Genomic DNA, 25,041 nt, shown 5'->3' with positions numbered 1-25,041 from the left:
ATTCCAAGGGTAGCTTTTCATGCATGGGCATCCTTGGTCTCTGCTGGAAGGCAGCATCTTCTTTCAGGGATGCGGCGCCATACCAGATGTGGAGGATTCACAGTCTTTGTGCAATGGCTCCTTCACAAGAGTAATTTCCTCTGGGAAAACATCAATTTTAGAAAAACTCACATCGTCCTTAGAATGAAATAAAAATAAAGGGAGATATAGACATTATAGACATTATCTTTATAGTTTTTTGAACGTGTTCTTTTTATTTCAGCCATGCTTTAGGGCCAAAATTTACTCCATCAAAACTGTCCAGCTGAACTCCATCTCAGGTTTTCAATGAGCACCATTCTCATTTAATACTCCAGGACTCCATAGTCTAGGACCAACTAAGACAAATTTGAGCTACGCTCATGCAAGCCACTTATGACCTATTTTAAGTAATCTGATTTAGGCCTAGTACAGACTTGTCCGTGAAACCCGTCCTATGTTTATCAGAATTTTAAAACTACTAATTAAATCTCCCAGAGCCGTAATTTTGATGGCTTAAACTCTGGAAATGACGTCATTGCTTAAAATGATTATTACACAGAAATAGAAGCCATTTGATTAGTTATTAATACTTATTTGTTTATTTTTTTTAATGTTAATTATGTAGTGTAACTCCTCTCCCGGGACTACTGGAGTCCACAGTTTCTACTACTGTCTCAAATGTTCTCTATGGCGGCCTCGCGGCCTATTGGCTATGCAGTAATATATACAGATCAGTGGAAATGGAACACACGTTTACGAGCTTGACCTCGATTTACGAGTTGAATTCGGCGGCGCTTGAGCCTATTCCAGCTGGCTTTGGGCAGTAGGCGGGGTACACCCTGAACTGGTTACCAGCCAATCGCAGTATAAATTAAATATACACCAAAATTAAACATCATAAAACAATGTAATCAACCAGAAAATCACATACTCACGTGCTCTACACTTTCTCAATGTGTTCCTTTAACTCAACTAAACTTTAAAGAGCACTAACAACAAACGCAGCTGTCACAAGGTGCTGTACATTAGATCGGACCTAAAACAATACACTAATAATAATAATAATAATAATAATAATAATAATAATAATAATAATAATAATAATAATAATGATAATAATAATAATAATAATAATAATAATAGGTAGACCATAAAAATAATTATTTTTAAAATTAAATAGTCACCTTCCGCACAGAAGAGGTCCAGAGTTGTATTCTCTCTCGTGACAGTCCACATGTTGGATAAGGAGAAAAGCTTACTAGATCATTTGAAATTTAATTGGGGTCAATCAGAGGCAAAGGTGTGCTGACTCGTATTTCATGAGTTTGACTGTTGTTGCTTAATACTGAATACAGCCACATCCACATTTATAAGAGGGTCGTGGACTTGTGCAACCGCGTTTAAAGAGCTTTCTCACACAAAATAATACACTTTATATCACATATTTACAAAATTAGTCTCGTGTCTTGAATGTTTTATTAGAATTGAATTATGGCGCCACCTAGTGATGATTTGCTAAACGTGTTTATATGACAGGTATATCTTATCTTTGAAAATGTAGCATAAGTTGGAAAAAGTAAAACTCATATATCGTATATATTCACTACACACCGAGATTATTTTATTTTTCAGAATATGGATTGAACTATACTGAAATAAATTAACTTTTTTTCAATCATAAAGTGTATAAAGTGCTTTACATTATAAACTCAGTCCATTTACCATTTTTATTATATGAGATGCACCAGTCTGTCTTTTGCTAACGTAGGTATAGATGTCTGAGAGTGTATTTATTTATTTATTTATTGTTGTAGGTCTACTTGTTTACATGAAGTTGTTCTCTTGTCACTTATTGTAGATGGACTGCATGGTATTTTTGAATTACTGTACAGTATATTTCGAGCAGACCAAGACAAAAGCAAAACAATTGCATAAACCAAGTAAGCACCAACATATCACAATGTGACTATGTGAGCAACATATTGCTATATGACCACCTTCAAAATCTTAAACGTAAAAATCCCATGGCACATCACCAACCAAAAATGTCACAATAAGTGAATCCCTGCATATACGCAGTCCGTGACTCTTGAACCCATTACTTCATTTTTATTTTATTTTTAATAGTAGTCCATATCAACGAACAATTGCATGTAACCCATTCACATGATCTAATTATTTTTACTTTGTCTTTCAGCGAGCGACCTTTAGGGAACCTTGGGTCACAGGGTGTCTAGAAACGCCCTGAGTGATCAACGGCAAAGTGGTTGGAAATCACTGGTGCACGTGATTGTGTTTGATTGACAAGACAGTGGAGTAGAGACAGATTGGAGTACAGGTAAACAGGGAAAAAAAGGCCTACCTCGATCAAGCAAAATCCTGATGTCACCTTTTGGTGTCCTCACTTACCTCTTATAATACCGGTGCGGTCCTCCACGTGGCGCTGTTTCACTCCGGACGAATGTGACGTAGGAAAAGAAGCATGCAGCGTACACAACCTCTCATTCACGTAGATTGTGTCAACGTTAGCGGTCCACACTCTGCAACCGAACGGTGTCACGTTGTGTCCAACACTAAAGTCTTCCACGTACAGACTCGGATTAATAGGAAGGTTCGGTGAGTAAAAGATCTCATTAAATGGCGTTTTTTTTCCCGCGGCCCGCTGTGCAGTTTAAGGAAGCGCTCACCAAATATGGCTGCGTCGGATTTGAAAACACAAACGCTTTCAGAGAGATGTAGCGGAAAATTATTCAAGTTGTTTGTGGTGCAGTCCATTCGAATATGGTAGTTGAGTTGTTGGTGCAGTGAACGACTCGCGTAGGGAAAATATTCCAACTTTAGTAAGTCCGAAAAAACAACAACATTCCATGATGAATGGGAACATTTTGACTCAATCTTGCACCCACTCGTCATTCTACCATATGTTGTCGTCAGGCCTTTTGTTATTATTCGTTTTAAAACACTCCTCGGACATTGTTTAAAACCTTATGTTGCATTGTGCAGGTGGTATCACTCGGTCAGATGTCCTCTCAATACTTATGTAGGCAATGGTGCAAATAGAGGTCATTCATTGTCATGGCTCTTGGACACTGGACACGTACATAATCGTTTAGTAATAATTAATTGCATTAAGTTTATGCATCACGGTAGCCTTTGGTGCAAATAAAAGAAATGAACTATTATCCTATTATGTTTTCACCTTCTCACTACAGTCAGTAAAAGCTGGTGGCGTTGTGGTTCGGACTTGTATCACCACATAAGAGATATGATGCACTTGAAAGCGGTTTTTATCTTAGAGAAGGCTGCATTATTGAATGGAAACCCCAGAATATGCTTTATTTACACCGGGGTGACCCATTTCTGACAGACCACGTGGTTTAGTGGTGCCTCCCGTAGAGCCCCATTAAATGGCTGACACACGTATGTTGTGTCTTGGCTGACAAAATTGCATGTTTCTGGGGGAGTTTGGTTGTGACGGCATATTTAAATTATTAATAGCGATGACGGCTTGATTTAAACGTTAATGCACTTGGGCAATGTACACGATGGCATTGGTTTCTACGATTTATTACCATATTTTTGAATAAACATCGCCGATTTAGCTAAAATTGTGCACCTATAAAATGTCAGAAACACAGAGATGCATGTTACATGGGAAGGTTTGTTAGTTGCGTTTCCAGTTTTCCTCTGTATCCAAGCGAGTGGCAGTGGCACTGCTCAGCGACCTTTCCCCCAGTTTCCGCAGTGGAGGCTGGATCATGTGATCAGGAGGGGGAGGGGCGGTCTGCGGAGAGTCGGGGACGCTGCTCTCTTGACGGATTGAAAATACCCTCGCAACGTGTCCTTCAGTCTGGACTTTCCCTCTGACATTGTGCTTCATTTCACAATGGTGTTGAGCTCTTATTGAAATGCACGGGAAAACATGACATTATCGTTGAAATGCTATTTTATTTTATTTTTGCACCTGGTAGCCTTAAAATATGACAATCCTTAGGAAAACAACTGTTAAAACAGCGCAGTACTGCACCTACTTATCATACACCACACAAAGCGGTATGTTTTTGCTTTGTGAGTGTGTTCATTGCAAATGATCAGTACCACAATCAACAATGAAATGAGTCGTACTGGATTTATAGTGCAGGCCCAAGTCCAATTCCTTAGTCTGCCTATATCCAATTTATTTGATTGTGTGTTGACTTATTCACAATATTGCGGTTCATTGTTTGCTCTGCTGCTATATTGCATATTTTTATGAAATCATTTTTAAATGAGTTTTTAAAACAGGTATGTCTGAATGTAGGCCACTGTAGTACTGTGGCTACGTTTACATGCAGTCAGTATTCAGGTTAAGGTCAAAATTCCGGTTTCTGAAACATTCATGCTAGCCTGTTTGCATGTGTGAGAGTTGTACATGGAATATCCTGACCGAAACTGTGATACGTGGACAACGTCATTACACAAATAGATATAATTTCTGCTTTTAACTTTCTACAGTGGAGAACTCAAATGCGTTCGAGTTAGGCTCGTTTAGTGAGTGGGACGGCGCCGCACGCACAAGTAGTTAGTTCCTGTTCTCAAAAGACCAAGATTCTTTGCGAATGGCGTATGCACAGAACAGAAACACGTCTCGTTCAATCGAGGTATTCCGATTGTGTTATTCCGATTGTATTCAAATGAACACATTTTCGGGCAGGAAAACTCATTTGGTTAAAAAACAGAATAAAAGCATATTCAGGTTTTTGCATGTGTACATAGCCTTTCAAAACACCAATATGGCTAATTTTGCCAATATTCAGGTTTTGAAAGGGTTATTGACTGCATGTAAACGTAGTCACCAGTCATATCAGTCTAAATGAGGTAAACTGGGATGTGCCAAGTAATCTAATTAAAGTAAGTTGTTGCACCCATTATTTCTGTCTCATGTTGTTTTACCTTGACCTGACTGAACTTAAAATACCTCCTAGAGGTCCTTGGCGTGCGTGTAGCAGGAAGCAGGGGTGTGCGTCTTGAAGAGGAATAAATTTATTTGTCCTCTTTGCGTGTTCCAAAAATATGAAGACAGATTTCTTGTAAGAAAAAACACCTTTGCAAAAATGATTTAATAAAGAAAACAGAGATCTCTGGACATCGTGACAGACTCCAAACATCACGTAACAGGTGGAATTTCAGAGTGCCGAATGTGTCTCTTCCGCGTGGAAAATGGCTTCTTATAGTTAAACAGACCGCCTCTCTTTCATTTGTAGACAAAACATACTCTCTGGGTACTTTTCCGTGAGCGATGGCGCAAACAGAGTCAGGGGTGTGTGTGTTCGAAGCAGATTCTGTTCTCAAGGACCAAATGTGTTTTCGCACAGAACACTTAGAAGGAATTTTTTTTAGACTAAACAATATGTTCCAGCTTAGTTTAAGGTCAAATTATACTGAGTTCAACACTACTTCACATCTATAAAACATTTCAACATGGTTAATATAAAGAATTAAAATGTTAATAATATCTAACAGTCTCCACACAAAATAAAATTTTGTTACGGTTTCCAATATGATTAGATATGGGCAGGTGTAACGCGGCTCAGTGTTCAATAGGATGTGATCCAATTACTAATATATTGTCATTTTTACATTTGAATAAATGTGTCAGTACTGTAAAAGTGCCATTTCCTTCTAAAATATATCCATCCAAAAAGACGACCTGATAGTTATGTTTTTGTTTTGTTTTGTTTTTTGCTAATTGGTACTCGGCCCCAAAAATCCTGATAATGTAAAGCTATCCTTCCTCACAAAGCACAGACTAGAATACTGTGTAAGAGCCACCTTAATCTTTCCTCTAGATTAGTGTGCGATATTAAAGGGATACTTGACTCATTGAGCCATTTTCAACAGTAAGAAGATAATATTTTGTCTAATTAAAGCTACTGAATGTAGAATATTCCATTTCGAATCGCTACTGCCACCCGCTGACAAAAAATGAAACTGCACATACCGTCCTTCACATACACACCACGCACATTACGTCACATCCGCAGACAGGGCGCGGGAAATTCCAACCCGAATCCAGTCTGAAGACTATTGGCCAGAGGCTTGCAGGAGTACCCATTGTGAACAGCTAAGGTGTTAATCTACTAATTAGAAGGCATTTCAGTCATAAATGGTCAAATAAAAAGTTTATTAAGTTATTTTTGGGGGGAAAAAGTTCAATATTGCAGCTTTAATGTGATAACTTCATTATTTTTTAATGAACAATTAATACCTTTTTAAAAAACAAATTTTTGTCACTTGCTGTTGACTGAAGTCGTCATGACATCAACTGTGCTGAGGAAATAGGTAACGACCAATCATGGCTCAGTTTGCTGACCAAACTGTGATTGGTCGTTGCAGGTGATGTCATCTTCAGTCGACAGGAGTTGGGAACGTTATGCTAATTGCTGGAAAGATTTGGATATACTTTGTAGCACAAAAAGCTTGTCAACGTGAGTAAATACATTTCTTAAAGGCAACACGAGAGACTTGTTTTTCCGCCAAAGCGATCGAGCGCGTCAAACACTTCAAATGTCTATTGCACCTTCAGTGGCTTTAAGTTGGACACTATAACTGGTAAAATGCTTAGTTTGTTTCCAAAGGCTGATTGGGGGGGGGGTATGGGAATTAGTTTAGTGTCCATGGATATAACTTGGACCATATTGTCAATACTCCACTCAGAAGAGGTTTGTGTAGAAGATGAGGAATAAGCAGTTAAAAAAATGGATGGATTACAATTTTGCCTAACCTGTTTTCATAAGTGTAACAATGTGGCGGATAATGATAACCTTTTTTGGGCATCTTGATAGGCCTAAGCTTGCAGGAACTTGTTAACAAGAACATCTCCTCATTTGGTGCTCACGAAGGGTCCCTGTTAAAACAAGTTGCTTGAAATCTCTTTAACCTCTTTAATGGCAACTTCAGAGGAAGTTGGAAACTTTTCCTCATGGATTGTTCTCATCTTAAAGTCATATTGGGGTTTCTTTATCAGAAAGAAGATGATGAACGCCATCATAAGCTTATCTAAATCAGGGCTGCGATAACCCTTTTATGTTTTAAAGCTATCCGTAGTACAGCTACGGCATGTAATCTGTTAATAACATTTCAAGTTGTTTCCAACAAAGAACTTTGATATGCAGCAGACTAGAGTAGAAAAACTTTGCCCTAGTTAACTACCATATGAATTAAATTGACAGGGGTCTGTCGTTGGTCTGTAAACGTTCTGGGTGGTTCACCTGTTTGCATGCGGAGTAGCCATTGACTTGTGGGTGGACATCCATGAAAGCCCCTCCAGATCTAGGTCAGCATCCAGTGTAGCCCTTTCCATCTTAAATGTAGCCTTTTGCTTCTTAAGATCTACCTCCAATCTATCTTTTTGCTTCTTAAAATGGAAATCCCACTGTGTAAATGCAGTTTTTGCATATGTGGCTTCAGCTACAGCTCTAGCTTTTGCTGCTGCACTGGCAACAGTACTTGGAGGCAAAATAGTTTCTAGAAGGATCTTTTTTTTCTTCTTTTTTTTGTCTTTCTGGAGAGCTCAGTATTGTTCATTCATTAATTTTACCAATTTGACATGTCATCATCATTGCTCTCTTTTTATCTTTTTTATTATTTTTTATTAATTTTTATTTTGAATGTGGGTGAATATGTGAGTGTGTATTCATTAGTTCACCTAAAACCTATTAAAAAAATCCCATACCATTAACCTAAACCGAACACTTCAGAGCCGTGAAGCCGTCAGAAGGACCAGAGGAAGGACGAAAGAAAAGAAAGGAGTTTTACTTTCCTTTCTTCTAGAAGGATCTTGACACGAGGGCCCGACCGATATGTATTTTTTTAGGCCGATACCGATTTTTGGCACACACAAAAAAAAGACTACCGATTAGCGATTCATCTGCTGATTATTTAGAAATATATATTTAAAGGGATTATATCACGAAATGTTAAGCCCTTCCACTAGGGCTGGGCAATAAATCGAATATATTCGATACATCTGCATTTTAAAAATCGAATCGTTGAAAATTTGTGAAATGATGAAAAGGCAGCATTTTTCTTACATGATAGATAATGAGGGCATTCTCTCCCTTTTTGCTTCCTTCAGTAACGTTGCACAGAAGCAGCCACCATGGCAGAAGCTCACCAGGCAGTGGCCTTTCAGTTCACCGTCACTCCAGATGGCATCGATCTGCAGCTGTGCCATGAGGCTCTGCGCCAAATCTACCTCTCTGGGCTCCACTCGTGGAAAAAAAGATTTATTCGCTTCAAGGTGAGAGGCACCATACAAGCAAAGTTAGACACTTGAGCCAGTTGGGGTCATCTCAAATGAAGCGACTGAAATCTTGCAACCTATTACTTACCTATATCTGTCTTCTTTTGTTTGGCAATCATTGACTCGATTAACAGCTCAATTTAAGCAATGTTTGACAACATTGTTCCTTACAATTGTGTGGATTGGTGACTCTTAACATGCTCACTATAGAAGGTCACCTACTCACAAATTCCATGCCTGTCAATTATCTCAGTTACAGCCTTTGGCCTACTTGGCTTTTTACACACCACTATACTTAGTCACTCAAGTATAATAAACTGATCATATTGTCTTCTTAATCAGCTACACTAAATTGATTGTAAATCAGTGTAAGTATTTTTTTCCTTTATTGTCCATGACCTTGTTTGTCCTGTCTGATCTTCCACAGAATGGAGTAATGACTGGTGTGTACCCAGGCAGCCCTTCTGGCTTCATGGTTGTGGTTGTGTCTTACATGTCATACAATAAATACAAGCAGCTAGATCCATCTCTTGGCTTGATTGCCAAACTGGGTCAACACATGCCTATTAGGTAAGCCTCTTTATGACTGCATGCAAAACAACAGTACAGAACCAGGGTTCTACATTAACAGGGGCACCTGACTGGGCCAGTACAAATTTCACGTACTGTGCCATATTTTTTCTATAAGTCTGTATTAGACTGTAAATTAAATTGTACTTGTTTTCATTAGGGCTGGGAAAAAGAAAAAGAAAAGAAGAATTATCGATATTGAATTGATTTTCCTTTTTGAGCGTGATATAAAAAAAAAAACATGAATTGATAATTTATATATGAATCAATATATTTCCCCCCATAAATTAACAAGAAAATATATTTAAATTAAAAAAAAAAATCTGTTTTCTTGAAATTTGCTGTTCACATGAATTTAAAATTACGTTTTTACATTTATGAAATATATGATTTATTGCATCCATCCATCCATTTACTACCGCTTATCCGTGTTGGGTTGCGGGGGCAGCAGCTTTAAGAGGGAAGCCCAGACTTCCCTGTCCTCAGCCACTTCTACCAGCTCCTCCGGCTTTTATCATGTCCTCTATATTTAAGAAGAATTGATGTTCCATAACTAATTAATATCGGATTGAACTGAAGTGAATCGAATAAATCTGAAAAAAGATGCTGAACTCTTGTGAATCCAAATCGAATCGATTGACGAAATTAGGATTGAAACCCAGCCCTAGTTTTCATAGTGGTCCTGTGACCCAGTTGTCACAAATAGAGCTTGCACTCACACCCCAAATCCCCGTTCCCTAATCCTGTGTATGGCAAAGAGCGAGTTTCAGTTGGACTTGAAACTTTTGCTTCTGACTATGCAAAAGTTTTTCTTTTTAGATTAAAATGACTTACTTTATTTTAGAATGCGGCATCACATTGTGGCCAAAGGTAGAATCCCCGTCAGTTATTATGCCTTTTGGTGCTGTAAATAGTCCATCCTTGTTGTGGTGTATGCTGCGTGCTAAACTAGCGAGCTAGTTTGGGAGACGATCCCTTCATTTCCGAACATGGGGAATTATATATTTTAATCAGGGCTGCACATGAATTGGTGTTAACATGAATTCAAAATATCTAATTCTAAACAAAAATTGTATTTATTTGGAAAGATTTCTAGTTAGGGTCAAAGATTACTTAATTTGTTAATGGTGCTCTACCCAAATGATTTTCCTTCAGGGATTATTATTGTTGGGCAAAAAGAAGAGAATACTAGATTTTATATACCTCATCCAAGATGCTTAAATGGCCTTTGTGCCACTTCTTTGTCTGTCTTTTTCTTCCTATGCAGCAAATACATGTCCACAGACAGCCAGAAGATTGTCGGTGGGGTACTGGTGGGCACAGGTCTATGGGTGACCATAATCATGATCATGAGGAACGTCCTCAAGTGCCTGTTGTCGTGGCACGGCTGGATGTATGCACGCCACGGCTCTGTCTCCTGGTCCACTCGATTGTGGATGGTGAGACACAAGGACTGTGCAATGAATGTTCTTGTATGAGCCCGGCTCCACATACTTAAACCACACAGACATTTTGGAAGATTTTTTTTTAAAATTATTATTCTGATTCGAAATGCCCACATCTTTACCCTTACTAGTTTTTATTAGCTTACTTTTTATTTTATTTTATTATTATTATTATTATTAATTATTATTATTATTATTATCTATTATACCAGTACTTTGATTACTTTGCACTGTTGGTTAAACCTGATTTGCAAGCAGTCTACACATTCAAATGAGCAAAACTGCTTTGCTTTTCCAGGTGTTAGTTAAGGTGTTCTCTGGAAGGAAACCAATGCTTTACAGTTTCCAGAACTCCTTGCCACGGCTGCCTGTTCCACCTGTTAAGGATACCTGCAGAAGGGTATGTTGTGCCTCGGAAAAAGGTTTATTGTTTACTTAGCCAGGTTATTATCCGAGCTATTGAATCTTATAGATCAAAGTTCATTCCTTCTGTTTTAGCTGTTCTAGCTGAACACTCGGCGTACAATGTATGCTAATGCCTAGTGTGTCATCACCGGGCATTTTTGTACCTGAGCAATGAAATTGCATTGTTGCTCTCTTCTTTTCTTCATTTATTGTTCATACTTAACTGTTACCATTTCCTTGCATGTTTATTTTAAAGTACCTGGAGTCAGTCCGCCCACTAATGGACGATGAACAGTTTCAACGGATGAAGGGACTGGCTAAGGACTTTGAGATGAATCTGGGTCCTAGGCTGCAGTGGTACCTAAAACTGAAGTCATGGTGGACCTCCAATTATGTGAGTCAAAAACAATTATTTCCTATTTTATCCTTTCAAATGGTTTTCAATAGAATGCTCTCTAGTAATATCACCTCATGTTCTTCTCATCCATCACCACAGGTCAGTGACTGGTGGGAAGAGTATATTTACCTTAGAGGTCGAGGGCCCATCATGGTGAACAGCAACTACTATGCCATGGTAGGAAGTCTCCCAGTTATGTGTAAAGTAATATGAGTCTTCATAAAGAATTTCATTCTGCCTGTTTCGTTCACAAATCATACTTTCACTTTGTGAGTTAAATACTCTACTCAGCAATGTGGATTTGAACTACACAAATGAGTTGACCACAGAGTGCTAAGCCAGGGTTCACCAATTCCGGTCCTCAAGGTCCGGAGTCCTGCAGGTTTTAGATGTTTCCGCCTACTAACACACCTGATACTAAAGATCAGGACCATTATGAGGCATGCTGATGAGCTGATTATATGAATCAGGTGTGCTAGTGGGCGGAAACATCTAAAAACTGCAGGATTCTGGACCTCGCGGACTGGAATGGGTGAATCCTGTGACCTAAGCAATTGAACACTTGGGGGAATCTTATAACAAATGTATGATTGTTCTTCTGTCCCCAGGACTTCCTTTATGTGTTCCCCACCTCAATTCAGGCTGCCAGAGCAGGTAATGCCATTCATGCCATCATGATCTACAGGAGGAAGCTTGACCGAGCCCAGATCAAGCCAGTGAGTATGGCGCAAACTTTTTGAGTTCTTGCATTCTTTCCCCATGATATGTCAGTGCAGTGCAAAATGTAATGTTTCTCTAGTCAAATCAATTCTGTGGGCTTTTGTGTGTTCACAATGCTCAACACTTCCTAATGTAAATTTCAAACTCACTGATTGTGGAGTGTGTTACTGGATCACGGTTTTTGCTTGTTTAAATGAAGACCCGTGTCCTGACACTTGATTGCTGGCAAAGTGAGATTATACATGTATTTTTTTGTTTTACCTTATTCTTTTGTTTCTTGTGTGTGCAGTTGAAAGAGTGAATTGTAATGATTTTCCTGGTGGCCGGATGTATTGCCATCTTTACCTAGTCCTTCCTTTCCTTTTGCTTCGTCAACCCGCATGATTCCTACATGCAATTCTCTAGTATCCTAATGACAATTTTGGCACATTTTTAAAATTGTATATTGTGTGAACTCACAAACACCTCTGCTCCAAAGACTCACTGTCTATATCAGGGATGTCAAACTGCGGTCCTCGAGGGCCGGAGTCCTGCAGGTTTTAGAGCTTTCCCTACTCAAACTGCAGCTGATTCCAATGAACAGAATCATTATCAGGCTTATTCAGAGCTTGCTGATGAGCTGATCATGAATCAGCTGTGTTGAAGAAGGGAAATATCCAAAACCTGCAGGACTCCGGCCCTGGAGGACCGGATCTCGCCATCCCTGGTCTATATGAATCTGTACAAATCCCCATGCATGGGCTTGCAATGTTAAACACTCACATTCGGTTGTCTCTGTTTTACTGTCTTGTCCTTTCGCTGTGTCGGATGCTGCGTTAGATATACTTGCTGGCAAACAAGGTTCCTCTGTGTTCGGCTCAGTGGGAGCGAATGTTTAACACTACCCGCATCCCTGGTTTGGAGACAGGTAAGATGAGGGGACCTGCGCTGTGCCCTCTGAACCATACCCTTCCCTGTGACCCAAGCCATCACAATGGCAGCAGCCATCGGAAACCCCTGCCTCCTTGACTCTTTCTCCACAGCAAAGCCCCGAAACAATCCCGTCTCTGATTGGCTGTCATAGATGTTACTCCTAATATGAATGTCTGTAAGTATTTCTGAAAAGTGTTCACATTGGCGATATCAGGGCTTTGTTGGGGGCATAGAAAGGGTTGGCCACTGGTTTCTGGTCCCTGTTGAAATCCTCTTCCCTGGCAGCTGAGGTTCCTCCAGCTGCCTTTCAATCCAATCCTCTTCATTTCCTCTCCACATCATCCATGCTTCTGTCCTTGTAGGTGTATGTATCTGCTGCTCTATCTGGATTATGGTGAATTTAGAATGTCATCTCGATTTGTTTGACTCTCCCCTCTTGCTTTTCAGCTCATGCTCCTAAACACTATTCCCATGTGTTCTGCCCAATACGAGCGTATGTTCAACACCAGTCGTGTCCCAGGTGTAGACACAGGTAGAGTCTGCAGTGTTGCCTCCTCCACGCTACTCTGACTGTACTTCTTCTTGGGACATTTTGTCTGTCTGTGGAAAAATCTTGACCCAGTAGAATTCGCATTACCCATGTGTTTCCGCTCTTTGCATACGTGGTGAATAATTTGCATGTGGCTGTAGTCCAGGTTTATTGTATGCCATGGTGGACCAGACCTGCAAGACCAGCTATCCAGGCCTTGCATGATAACTGTGATTAATGATAATTACCATACTTAAGTACTAATTGCTAAATTGGACAATTACAGCCACCTTATTAGTTATATATTGTGTATTACCTACTTGGACTCTGCTGAGCCTTTGGTAGTGCAGGTACTTTAATTTTTCATGTTATGAAATCAGTTAGATGGTCTACTTTAATGTTGAATGACACGCCACAATTGTTGCCATTTAATTGACTGGACCATTAAAGCCATATCCCAAAGGAGATCTATTGTATTGGATTGAGATGTGTTAAATACGGAGGCCATTTTATTACAGTTTTGTTTCATGGCCGGGGTTCCGGCTGGGTTTTAAAAGCATTGAATTTATGATTTTGAAAATGAATAACTTAAAAAGTCTTGAATTTTCATGTGTCTTAAATTGTATACTATATGCGACTTCTCTGTGTCCCATTTCTCCTCAAAAGTGGCATTTGTCATTTAGCTTAAATAAACGGGGAGTCAATCATTGGGAATGCAATGAAACCTTGAAGCAGCGAAGGTCCCGTTAAGATCACGCACTACATCACCGCTACAAAGATCAGGGATGTGATTTTTCCGCTAATTCGCGGAATTCCGCTTTTTTTTATCCCCCCCCCCAAAAAAAAAATCTGATTTTTTTTTTAGTAGTTCATTGTGTATGCACATGACTCCGACAGATAACATCTTCTGCTATAACAAAGACATTTGTGGTATGCTCTAATATGAGTTACTTTTCATTTGGTCATGATTATTTGTTCATGAAATTTGAACTCTTCAACATTATTTATGTGTTAACTTAGTAATCGCATTAGTTAGATATGATTATATTCTCAGTGATAGTTTTTAAAAGCAAAGGCAGTCCAATGTTTTTGAATGTGACTGATTTTGAGTTGACTAAAACTGCCATTTTATATGGGATAGTTCAATATACATTGAAAATTTATGCTGTTGTTTTGTCATGTGAGTGCATTGAAAGTACTTAAAAACACGGAAAACCCATGAGCTCCGGGCCCTTGTCCCCCCACCAGGGCACTGCCCTGGACCTAGCTGGGTGCCAGCGGCCCCCAGACCCCCGGCTAAATTTTCAGATAATTTCACTTCGGTCAAATCACATCCCTGAAAGATGCATTTAAAAAAACAAACAAAAAAACGTATTTGCTGATATAGTTAACGAACGTTTAACAAAGAAACCTGTAGGGAACACTGCATGGTGTTTTATCAAGGAAATATACAGTTACAATGAAATAATGCTCACTTTGGACTCTGAAGCCCAAACTGAGGCTAAAGAATGACCCACTCACACTACTACAATGAGACAAAACTGTTGATGTGATGCAGCACTGAGCCACTTTAAATACGATTAGTCCTTTTTTTGGGCATTGTTGCCTTTGATGGACCGGACAGTTTGAGAGTAGACAGGAAGTGGAAGCGAGAGAGGGGATGGCACGCAGGTGGCATAGCTTTAGACTGCAACCCCAGTTCTTAGTAGACAGTGCCGTTCTCTGGTTTGTTCTTCTTCCGCTGTTGCTTTTCTTCGGGTATTGAAGGCATTGTGTGTTCAAAGATGGCTTTTGTATACCTCAGTTATCGGCTTACCATTACTGCCTTTTGTCAGCTCGAACCAGTCTTACCAGTCTCCTCTGCTGCGCATGGGTGCCCCCTCCTCCCCCTGATTCTTCTAAACAATAGTGAAAGAAAGGTGTTGCCCTTTTCACATTGTAGGGTATCTACTCGGCTCTTGGTTTTACTTATAATTGACACTTTCCAGTGACAAAACTGGGGAAGGTACTATTTATGTGGTGACAGAAACCTCTTCTTTGTCAGCAGCATGTCATTGTAACTGTTGATGACATGCAGCTAGGAGTGGCAAAAACAACAAACAAACATGCACACTAAAAGCTACACTGTTACCCTGCTTTAGCTTTGAATATTATATTCCATCTCCACAGCATCACTTTCTTGCTGCGCTCGCATTCCTCCAAAAAAAAAAAGAGAAAAAAAAGTGTAGCTTTATGGCCCGGAAAATTGGAGACCTCGTTCTACTCCATGGGTGTCTAATATGTTCAATGGGGTGTGGTCTACCTGGGTTTTTGAAGTGAATAACTACCAGCTACTGACCGTCCCAATCAAAAGCAACTACAGTGGTGTAGTGAAATGAAGGCATAGGAAAAGAGATTGGATTAGCAGAGCCTGAATTTAAAAAACGCCTCTTTCTGACTATCTGAGGTGGTGACCTTGTCTAATTCAAAGTATTTGATAATAAATTGAAACAGTTTAATTTAATTATCTGTTCGACAATGAATTAACGTGAGGTTTTAATGTTTTTTAATGGTCATGCAATGATAGTTGTTGTTGTTGTTTTTTTTTGGGGGGGGGGGCATTTTAGAAGAGAACATAGGAGTTCAATGAATTGTAGAACATTTATTGTACAGTTAAAGTTAAGTGTTCTAAGCATTTCTGTTGCTGGAGGTGAGAAAGCAGAGCAGACTAACTATAACCTGCATGTCTAGTACTTGGCGTTTCGGGGTCTATCCTTAGTTTATGCTGTGCCTTGTTTTGCCCGTAACAAGGGTAGTGGTTGTTTGAACACTACGAGCATCACTAAGACAATATAACCATTTTGTTTGCATTGAACATATACCAAAACTGGTTGGTCTTGATGCTGCACAGTACAGTTCAAGCAAGCTTTCCATCAAACTGTTTCATGTTACATCCTCCTTCCTGCACGTCCTCCATTTCAAGCCCCTTTTTTTCCCACTCAGGTAGTCCCTTCCGTTTCCCGTTAGATGATCTCAATTAGTTTGTTTTCTATCATCGTTTCACATGTGACATTAATGAAAGAGCTCCATGTTGGTTGGATCCAAACATGAACAGCTGTCTTTTTTTCCATAAAATCATATTGACTGTTTTGTGCATTCAGAAAGTATTCTGATCAACTATAATATTTCCAAATTCATGTTTATGTTGCAGCTAAAATTGGTGCCATGATTATCCTGTAAAGGACACGTTTTCAGACTGTACTATGAATGTTAACACATTCAATTTGTCTGGATCTATTTGAAGTTAAATTAACTTCACCTGTCTCTCTGGTGCCTAAGGCCTGAAAAAAAGTCAGAGCAAAAAAGGTTTGAGCTTCTTTGGAGGTCACTGCACTTTGGTGCATTAATAAGTTTTTGTCATGCTTTTTCACTAGCAGGCCTTAAATAGACAGGTATGTGCCTATCTAAATCATTTCTGGCCAAATTGAATTAAACCAGATAGCCTCCAATCAAATTGTACAAACATCTGAAAAATGATGAAGGGAAAGCTGAATACATTCTAAATGCACTCCAACTTGAATTAGTTTTTGGAATACACAGGCAAACAGCCAAAACAACTGTAACTGTTCCTATCTGGCTGTGTAGTGCAACTTACAGCTTATGCTTCTTATCTAGATATCCTTCAGCACACAAATGAGACCAAACACATCGCCGTGTACCACAAAGGGCGCTTCTTCAAGGTGTGGATGTTTTATGATGGGCGGCTTCTGTTGCCACGGGAGATCGAACAGCAGATGGAGAGGATCTTGGCTGACAAGTCTGAGCCCGCACCAGGAGAAGAGAGGCTTGCTGCACTTACTGCAGGGGACAGGTGAGCGGGCGGCGCACATGGCAGCATCGGTCAATTGCGCTCACTATTTATGAGCACAATTGATGTTGTTTTTTGTTTGTTTGTTTGTTTTTAGCTCAAATTGACTTCCATCTTTGTAATGAATGTGGAAAGACTGAAGTGACGTTTGTAGTTTTTTGTGTAGCAGTGTTCCTACCATCCTCCCCAAAGTTGCTTAGTGCCAGTATAAATGATACAGATCCCCTCAGACCATGGCAAAGGTACCATTCAACTAGATTTAGGTTTATATTTCATCAGAAGAGTTATGAAAATATTTTATTAAGGTTGAAAAGTTCTGTGGTGCTACTTAATTTTATTTTATTTTTTTAAGATAATGGCTTTTGTTTCAACTCAAGTCAACACAAATTGCAGGTTTCAAATGAAGTTTTTTTTTTTTTTTAATTATTATTATGGGTGGAAAATATAAACCTACATTGCCCTGTGTGGAAACACTGTGTTGTGCTCACTAAACCCAATAACTGGTTGGGACATCTGGACATTTTGTTTTTGTAATTTTTGGTAGAAAGCAGAATTCATGGTCCCACCAATCACAGCAAGTAGCAAAGCAGCCCTAGATCATCACACCACCGCCACCGCATGTTTCACTGTTAGTTTGCTGTTCTTTTTCTGAAATGCTGAGTTACTTTTACATCAGATGTAATGGGACACACACCTTCCAAAATGTAATTTTTTTTTTGTCTCGTCAGACCACAGAGTATTTTTTTCCAAAAGTCTTAGGAATCATTTCGAGGTATTTTACAAAAATAAGATGAGCCTTTGTTTGTTTTGCTCAGCAGTGGTTTTCATCTTGGAACTCTTCCATGCAGCCCATTTTTGCTCCATCTTTTTCTTATGGTGAAGTCATGAACACTGAACTTAACTGAGACAAGTGAATCCTGCAGTCCTTTGTTGTTGTGGGATCTTTTGTGACGTCTTGGATGAGTCGTCACTGTGCTCTTGGGGTAATTTTGGTCGGCCGGCCACTCCTGGGATGGTTGACCAATCTTCGATGTATTGCCATTTGTGGATCATTGTTCTCACGGTTTGTGGAAATCCCAAAGCTTTAGATCTCATTTACTTTCCTTCTCATTTGTTTTTGAATTTCTTTACATCCTGGCATGATGCCTAGCTTTTGAGGATCTTTTGGGCTACTTCACTTTGTTGGCAGGTCCTATTTAAGTGATTTCTTGATTGAGAACAGGTGTGGCAGTATCAGGCCTGGGTGTGGCTAGAGAAATTGAATTCAGGTATGATAAAGAACAATTGCGTTAACGGTGCCACAGTTATGTTTTAACAGTTTTTTTTGTATTTACTTGTGTTGTATTTAAGTAATATTTCAATTTGCTTGATGATGGAAAACATTTAAGTGCGAGACATCACTACTGTATTTTTAACAGCCTAATGTAGTATTCCTTTTTCTTTACTTTATGTTAAGAAATAACAAGTTGGATATATTTTTACTTATGTTTTCATTCTGTATTTTGCCAACCTTATTTAGCTAATGAGTAACCAAAATTAGACTAATGAATGCCTAAATGATTAAAAACTCCAAGTATATGTTCCATTGCGCTGCCGTTTGCTTCATGTCTGTTAACTCTGTAGGACTCCATGGGCCAAGAGCCGCGAAACCCACTTCAGCCGTGGCAAGAACAAGCAGTCTCTGGACGCCATTGAGAAGGCAGCCTTCTTTGTGACCCTGGATGAAACAGAGCAACGCTTCGAAGAAAGCAGCCCTGTGAAGTCTCTTGATAGTTATGCAAAGTCTCTGCTCCATGGAAAGTGCTACGACAGGTTGGAAAGATCTAAAAAGAAAAATAATCTGCATAAACCTGTGGAAAGCACTGAGGGCTTTTCTCCTTTTTACTCAGGTGGTTTGATAAATCCTTTAACCTGATAGTTTTTAAGAATGGCACCATGGGTCTGAATGCTGAGCACTCCTGGGCTGATGCACCAATCATTGGTCATCTGTGGGAGGTGTGTCATTGTCCTTTTAATTCTATTCTTGTACAGCATTTGTGTTTTCAAACACCTCCCTTTGTCACATTGAACAAATAGTCATGCTAAAGGGGATTTTGTTTTGCAGCATGTGCTTTCCATGGACCCATTTAAGCTTGGATATTCTGAAGACGGGCACTGCTGTGGAGAGCCCCATCCCAACCTGCCTGCCCCCCAGAGACTGCAGTGGGACATCAATGATGAGGTAAGACACGCTATAGTTTAACTTTGTGTTACCACAGGACTTGGCTTCCCCCTGCTGGTAGAACTAACTACTTGCACTAGGCTGAGCTGGATGCAAAAGAGCAAAAGCAACTTTTAGTTTATGTGAATTGAAGAGTGCACTAAATATGTTGTCAACAGTACATACGTTAAGCCAATCATGTCGCACCTTTGCTTGTCTTCTAGTGCCAAGGGGTCATCGACGGCTCTCTGACTGTTGCCAGGACTCTGGCTGATGATGTGGACAGCCACATTTTCCCCTTCAGTGATTTTGGCAAGGGTCTCATCAAGAAGTGCCGCACCAGTCCTGATGCCTTTATCCAAATTGCCCTGCAGTTGGCTCATTACAGGGTTTGTACTTTCAGTTCCCTGGCCAACTACTAAATTAGTATGGGACAATATTAACACACTGTCAATTAATTAATGAGTGTAATTTGGGGAATTTTTTTTATACTGTACATTTGCTGCTGTATTCGACTCTGACGTCTGCATCTTCTACAGTAGGCAATCAAATCTTTGAGTATTTTGCAATGTCAGTGGCATGACCATGTAATGTTACAAGAAAAAGCTGACATTTTGCCAATCCTAATTTTAAAATATGCGTTAACATGAATAGCTCCAAGTTTAATACATGAATATCAAAATTCCCACATGATCTGCTTTTGCATATGTATACTTGTCAAAATGTGTTGATTTGTGAAATCACACTATTTTTGTGGTAGCACTTTTATTGAAATTGACATCTCACAATTCCGAGTTTATTACCCGGCCACCCGCTCCGTGAATTTGATGCATTGTGATTTTAACACTTTATATACTCAGGGATGTGATTTTTCCGCTAATTCGCGGAATTCCGCTTTTTTTATCCCCCCCAAAAAAAATAAATTCAGATTTTTTTATTTTTTATTTTTATTTTTTTAGTAGTTCATTGTGTATGCACATGACTCCGACAGATAACATCTTCTGCTATAACAAAGACATTTGTGGTATGCTCTAATATGAGTTACTTTTCATTTGGTCATGATACAATTATTTGTTCATGAAATTTGAACTCTTCAACATTATTTATGTGTTAACTTAGTAATCACATTAGTTAGATATGATGATATTCTCAGTGATAGTTTTTAAAAGCAAAGGCAGTCCAATGTTTTTGAAAGTGACTGATTTTGAGTTGACTAAAACTGCCATTTTATATGGGATAGTTCAATATACATTGAAAATTTATGCTGTTGTTTTGTCTATTTCTTTGTCATGTGAGTGCATTGAAAGTACTTAAAAACACGGAAAACCCATGAGCTCCGGAGGGGACCCTAGCTGGGTGCCAGCGGCCCCCAGACCCCCGGCTAAATTTTCAGATAATTTCACTTTGGTCAAATCACATCCCTGTATACTGTTTACCTTAAAAGGCTCACTGGAAACCTCTAAAGATGCAGCATGTTTTTTGACTGTCACAGATCCTTCAAATCACAACTGCCAACCCACAAAAGGATGCTCTAAAATAATCAGTGAACAAGTTTTGTCAGCTCTGTGTTTATGGAGGGTATTTTTTTAGTGTATACATTCTTTGTGATTTAAAAAAATAAAATAAAATGTCACTACGACACACGAATTGGATAACAGCTTGAATTTCCCATCACCAAACAGGACAAGGGCAAGTTCTGCCTGACCTACGAAGCCTCCATGACCCGTTTGTTCCGTGAGGGTCGAACGGAAACCGTCCGCTCATGCACCAATGAAACGTGCACTTTCGTCCATTCCATGATCAGAGACGAGACTGTAAGAAACGTCTTCCTTTGCAGTTGTTTCTCATCTTAGGTATTATGATGTGCCCATGCGTGCCAACACTTCTTCCCTTGTCTCTCAGAGAGAAGAAAGTCTGAAGTTGCTCAAAATGGCAGCAGAGAAGCACCAAAACATGTACCGGCTGGCCATGACTGGCATGGGCATTGATCGTCACCTCTTCTGTCTCTATGTGGTTTCCAAATATCTGGGAGAAGACTCGCCTTTCCTCAAGGAGGTATGAGCTGTCTGGCACAAGTTTTTCAATTTTGTCAGGAATACACAGGACTGTCGTACATTCACTTGCCTGGATTTGTCCCCACCCCCCCACATAAACCTTTGACATAATATATATTAACTAGACAGCAACGTGTAGTAGTAGTTAGCATGTGTGCTAAACAGGTAAAATGTTTTGGGTTCGAATCTCTTCTCAAGCCCTCCTGTGGGGACTTTGTATGTCCTCTCCATGCTTGCATGTTTTTTCCCAGGTACACTAGCTTTCTGACACATTCCAAAAACATGCATCTTTGGTTATTTGAAGACTAAATTGCCCATAGATGTGAGTGTGAATGTTTTTTGCAAATTACCCGATTTAATTATAGTGAGTTGTCTTATAAGTGCAAAAATAAGCTATACAGGTACAAGAGTCTAAGATCAAACATCCGTTTTAATTTTGAAATGAAATGAAGATACTGGTTGACCTCAAATTCAAAATGAAAGGAAATAAAAATGATCGATTCCAGGCCCAAACTGTCAGCATCATAAAAATCTTTTTTTAGCATTAAAACTGTTTTAGGTAACCATTCGAAAATAGACATTTTAAGGGACAGTGAGTAGAACTTGTTAGATTTTTTTTTTTTTAATGTTCAATCATTAAAAAAATATATATATAATTTTAGTTCTAGTAAAAGCTAATTATATTATATAGGTTGCGCCGCACCTTACAGGAGGCTTACCTGTTTCGCCGGCATATTTCTGCTAGGGATACCCAAAGTAGGCAAACTTAGCGAATCATGTAATTAATGTTGTCTCTCTGAGGCACCGTGCTTGAAAATGCATGCGCTTCAAATTGAGGTTGTTGCATTCTATTAGTTCAACACTAGATGGCAAAAACATTCACACACTCCTTTTAAAATTATTTTCATCTGTGATAATTGGTAGCCTTATAAGAGAATGGGTTGTAACTGGTGCTGTTAAAGTGTTAACTAATGAAATAACCACAAACAATTATTGCATTAATCATGTATTAATGCAGATTAATCACGTTATTCATTTTGACCACGTATTATCCTTTAGCTTGACAGCGTTACTTTGGTTACATGGTTCCGTTAAAGCTAGCGCAGGTAAAGCATTTAATAAATGCTCGAGTGTGACATTCATATTTGAAAAACTATTGGGGTCATTTTTTTCCATTTAAAATTATGCAAGTAATTGATAATAAAAAGGGGAGGATGAGCGTGTGCAGTGGATGAAAAAATGTTGAAGACGTCCTCATAACATTAAATGTCGAAAGAATTAACAGGTGCTCTTTAAATTTAGCGGGCAAAAAAATGTTGATAAAAGGCCTTTTTAATTAAGCGATTAATCAAAATTCTAAAATGTGATTAATCTGATAAAAAAAAAAAAAAACAGTTGCTAGCTCTAGTTGTAAGCCTTTGACAAGGTGACAGATGTCAATGACTGCAAGTCTTGTGTGATTTTTGCTTATAAGAGATTGGTTGAAATTTGACATTCAAGGTGTTTGAATGAGTAAACATTAGTAACAATAGAATTGCTTTTTTGTTCAGATATGCAACACTTGAATAAATGAAAAAATAAAATGGTGCAAAAATTACCATATTCTCTGATTTAGCTATGTATTTGTATCTCTTTGAGTAAAAATAATGTTTTCCTTTTGATTAATTACTATGATAACATTTAACTCCCAAATTCCAATGACAGGTATTGTCATTTAAGAATTTATTGTCAGAAAATAAAAAATGGTCAACATACCAAAGAAAGTTATTTAATTATTGATCTCTTGCTTTTTTCCCCCAGCACTGTATAATTATTTTCATGTCTTTTGGTTTTAGGTGCTGTCTGATCCATGGCGGCTATCCACCAGCCAGACGCCGCTGCAGCAGGTGGAGCTGTTTGACCTCGTCAGACACCCCGAATACGTGTCATCTGGAGGCGGCTTTGGACCGGTGGGTTCTCACCCAGCTCAACAAACAGAGATTATTGCAGAATATGGCAGTCTATCCTGCAGATTGGGATGAACCCTGCTTGTGTTTTTCATCCCTCGTGGTCCAGGTGGCCGATGACGGTTACGGTGTGTCTTACATCATCGTTGGAGAAAACCTGATCAACTTCCACATCTCCAGCAAACACTCCAGCCCAGAAACTGTATGCTCACTTGTATTTTATCATGGCGATTCCTTTGATCTTTATTTTAATTTGTTCCTACTTGTTTTTCCTCAACAGGATTCCCATCGTTTTGGCAACAACATCAGGCAGGCCATGTTGGACATTCTCGACCTCTTCCAGCTTGAGAACAAAGTTTCCAAGTGATGATCTACACTGGTCCATCTAAAGACGCGTATTCTTCCTGAAGCTGTACAGAATCAAATATAGGGTGGGGTTATTTTAATTGATGTTACCATGGGAGGAAAAACTGGATGACTGGGATGCATTTACAAACCTTTCTTTTCTTTTATTTGTTGAGGTGTTTATGTGAACCGTACGCATAACGGCAAATTGTGGATTCTAGCACTTGGCGTTGGTTTGCTACAGGTAAGGTAGTGCGCAGATCAACATTTCTATGTACGCACCAGTGCCTTAGTGATGAACCACGTGTGTAAAAAGGTCAGAAAGGGAGAGATCAGATCTGACAACACTTTTATCTCCCTTCATCTGAGCAGTATCTATTATTTAATAAGGTTTTAAGATGTAATGTAGTGCGACATTTTTGCTGCTTTGATTCATTGTTTGAGTTCTTCAAGGTCTTCTCTCATTTCATTAGTTGCAGTTGCATAGTTGCACACGACTCCGACTTGTCAAACTTCTTTTGGTGCGACTTAACATTTCAAAAGTCATGATCAGGTTTGGGCCAGAAAGTGAGCTTGATTGTGGAAGACTTGGCCATCATTGGGCCCCGCAATGCTTTTCTGGATCATGCACATTGTAGGAACTCGTTGCGTGTGATTGTATGATGTAGCGACAAAAGTTTGTCTTGTTTTCATCCTCAGGTTATGCTGCCTTGGCGTAGTAAGTGCTTTTATTTCCAGCATGTACATGTGCAGCAGTTGTGAAGATGCAGTACGATAATGCGGCCATGATGAGCCGTATCGGGGATGACAGTCCCGTGTGCATTTACAGTGTATGGCCGCAATTGTTTATTAACGAGTTAGTTGTACACTCCCTGAATGGAATGGTTTTGTCACATCACATTAATTTCTATATTTTATTAGTTAATTTTGATGTATAGTTGCATCTCTTTATCACCTAACGAGCAGAAAACGGGGTTTGGACATCTCTCCAGTCCATCATGGAACCCACCTATACGGAGTGGTTGTCTTGCATAGGAGTGCTTTTCTATTGTGTATATGTTGTCAGTGCATTTTATTTATTTGTTCCAAGTTTTAGCAACGCACAACAAACGGATAATAGACATGCTTATTTACCCAACCTTTTTCCTTTTCTGGTTTAAGTGTTTATCTGATCTCTTTTTGATGGCCTTTGCCATTATGTAATTGTATGATTTATCAGTAAACCTTCATGTTTACACTGCTGCATGGTTTTTGAAGATGATGCTGTATATGTTTGCTTCTAATTTAAGGTAAGGATGATAAGCAGCTGGTGCATACCAAAAGTTTTAACAATAAAGAGAATGTCAGAAAGCTGTATGGAAACGGA

General features: G+C 39.1%; 1 protein-coding gene across 4 annotated transcripts; it reads left to right on the top strand.

Annotated features, from left to right (window-relative positions):
- Window positions 1-57: 57 nt before the first annotated feature.
- Window positions 58-25,041, top strand: cpt1ab (carnitine palmitoyltransferase 1Ab (liver)). 4 transcript variants are annotated; one of them, XM_077569013.1, is made up of 19 exons: window positions 58-2,359; window positions 8,138-8,302; window positions 8,733-8,875; window positions 10,143-10,314; window positions 10,619-10,720; window positions 10,982-11,119; window positions 11,222-11,299; window positions 11,731-11,838; window positions 12,662-12,749; window positions 16,938-17,133; window positions 18,754-18,942; window positions 19,020-19,125; window positions 19,235-19,351; window positions 19,555-19,719; window positions 21,013-21,144; window positions 21,233-21,385; window positions 23,220-23,333; window positions 23,440-23,532; window positions 23,611-25,041. In XM_077569013.1, the coding sequence occupies exons 2-19, from the start codon at window positions 8,162-8,164 to the stop codon at window positions 23,695-23,697; spliced, it is 2,322 nt and encodes a 773-aa protein (XP_077425139.1). In that variant the 5' UTR covers window positions 58-2,359; window positions 8,138-8,161; the 3' UTR covers window positions 23,698-25,041. The 4 variants fall into 4 exon arrangements, with proteins under 4 accessions (XP_077425139.1, XP_077425140.1, XP_077425137.1 ...); XM_077569014.1 differs by lacking the exons at window positions 58-2,359; window positions 12,662-12,749 and adding exons at window positions 2,466-2,637; window positions 13,202-13,286; XM_077569011.1 differs by lacking the exon at window positions 58-2,359 and adding an exon at window positions 2,466-2,637.

This window comes from Vanacampus margaritifer, chromosome 6 (assembly GCF_051991255.1).
Source record: "Vanacampus margaritifer isolate UIUO_Vmar chromosome 6, RoL_Vmar_1.0, whole genome shotgun sequence".
Classification (NCBI taxonomy): Eukaryota; Metazoa; Chordata; class Actinopteri; order Syngnathiformes; family Syngnathidae; genus Vanacampus; species Vanacampus margaritifer.
The sequence above is the reverse complement of the archived record's forward strand: the minus strand, read 5'-3'. Positions and strand labels throughout refer to the sequence as shown.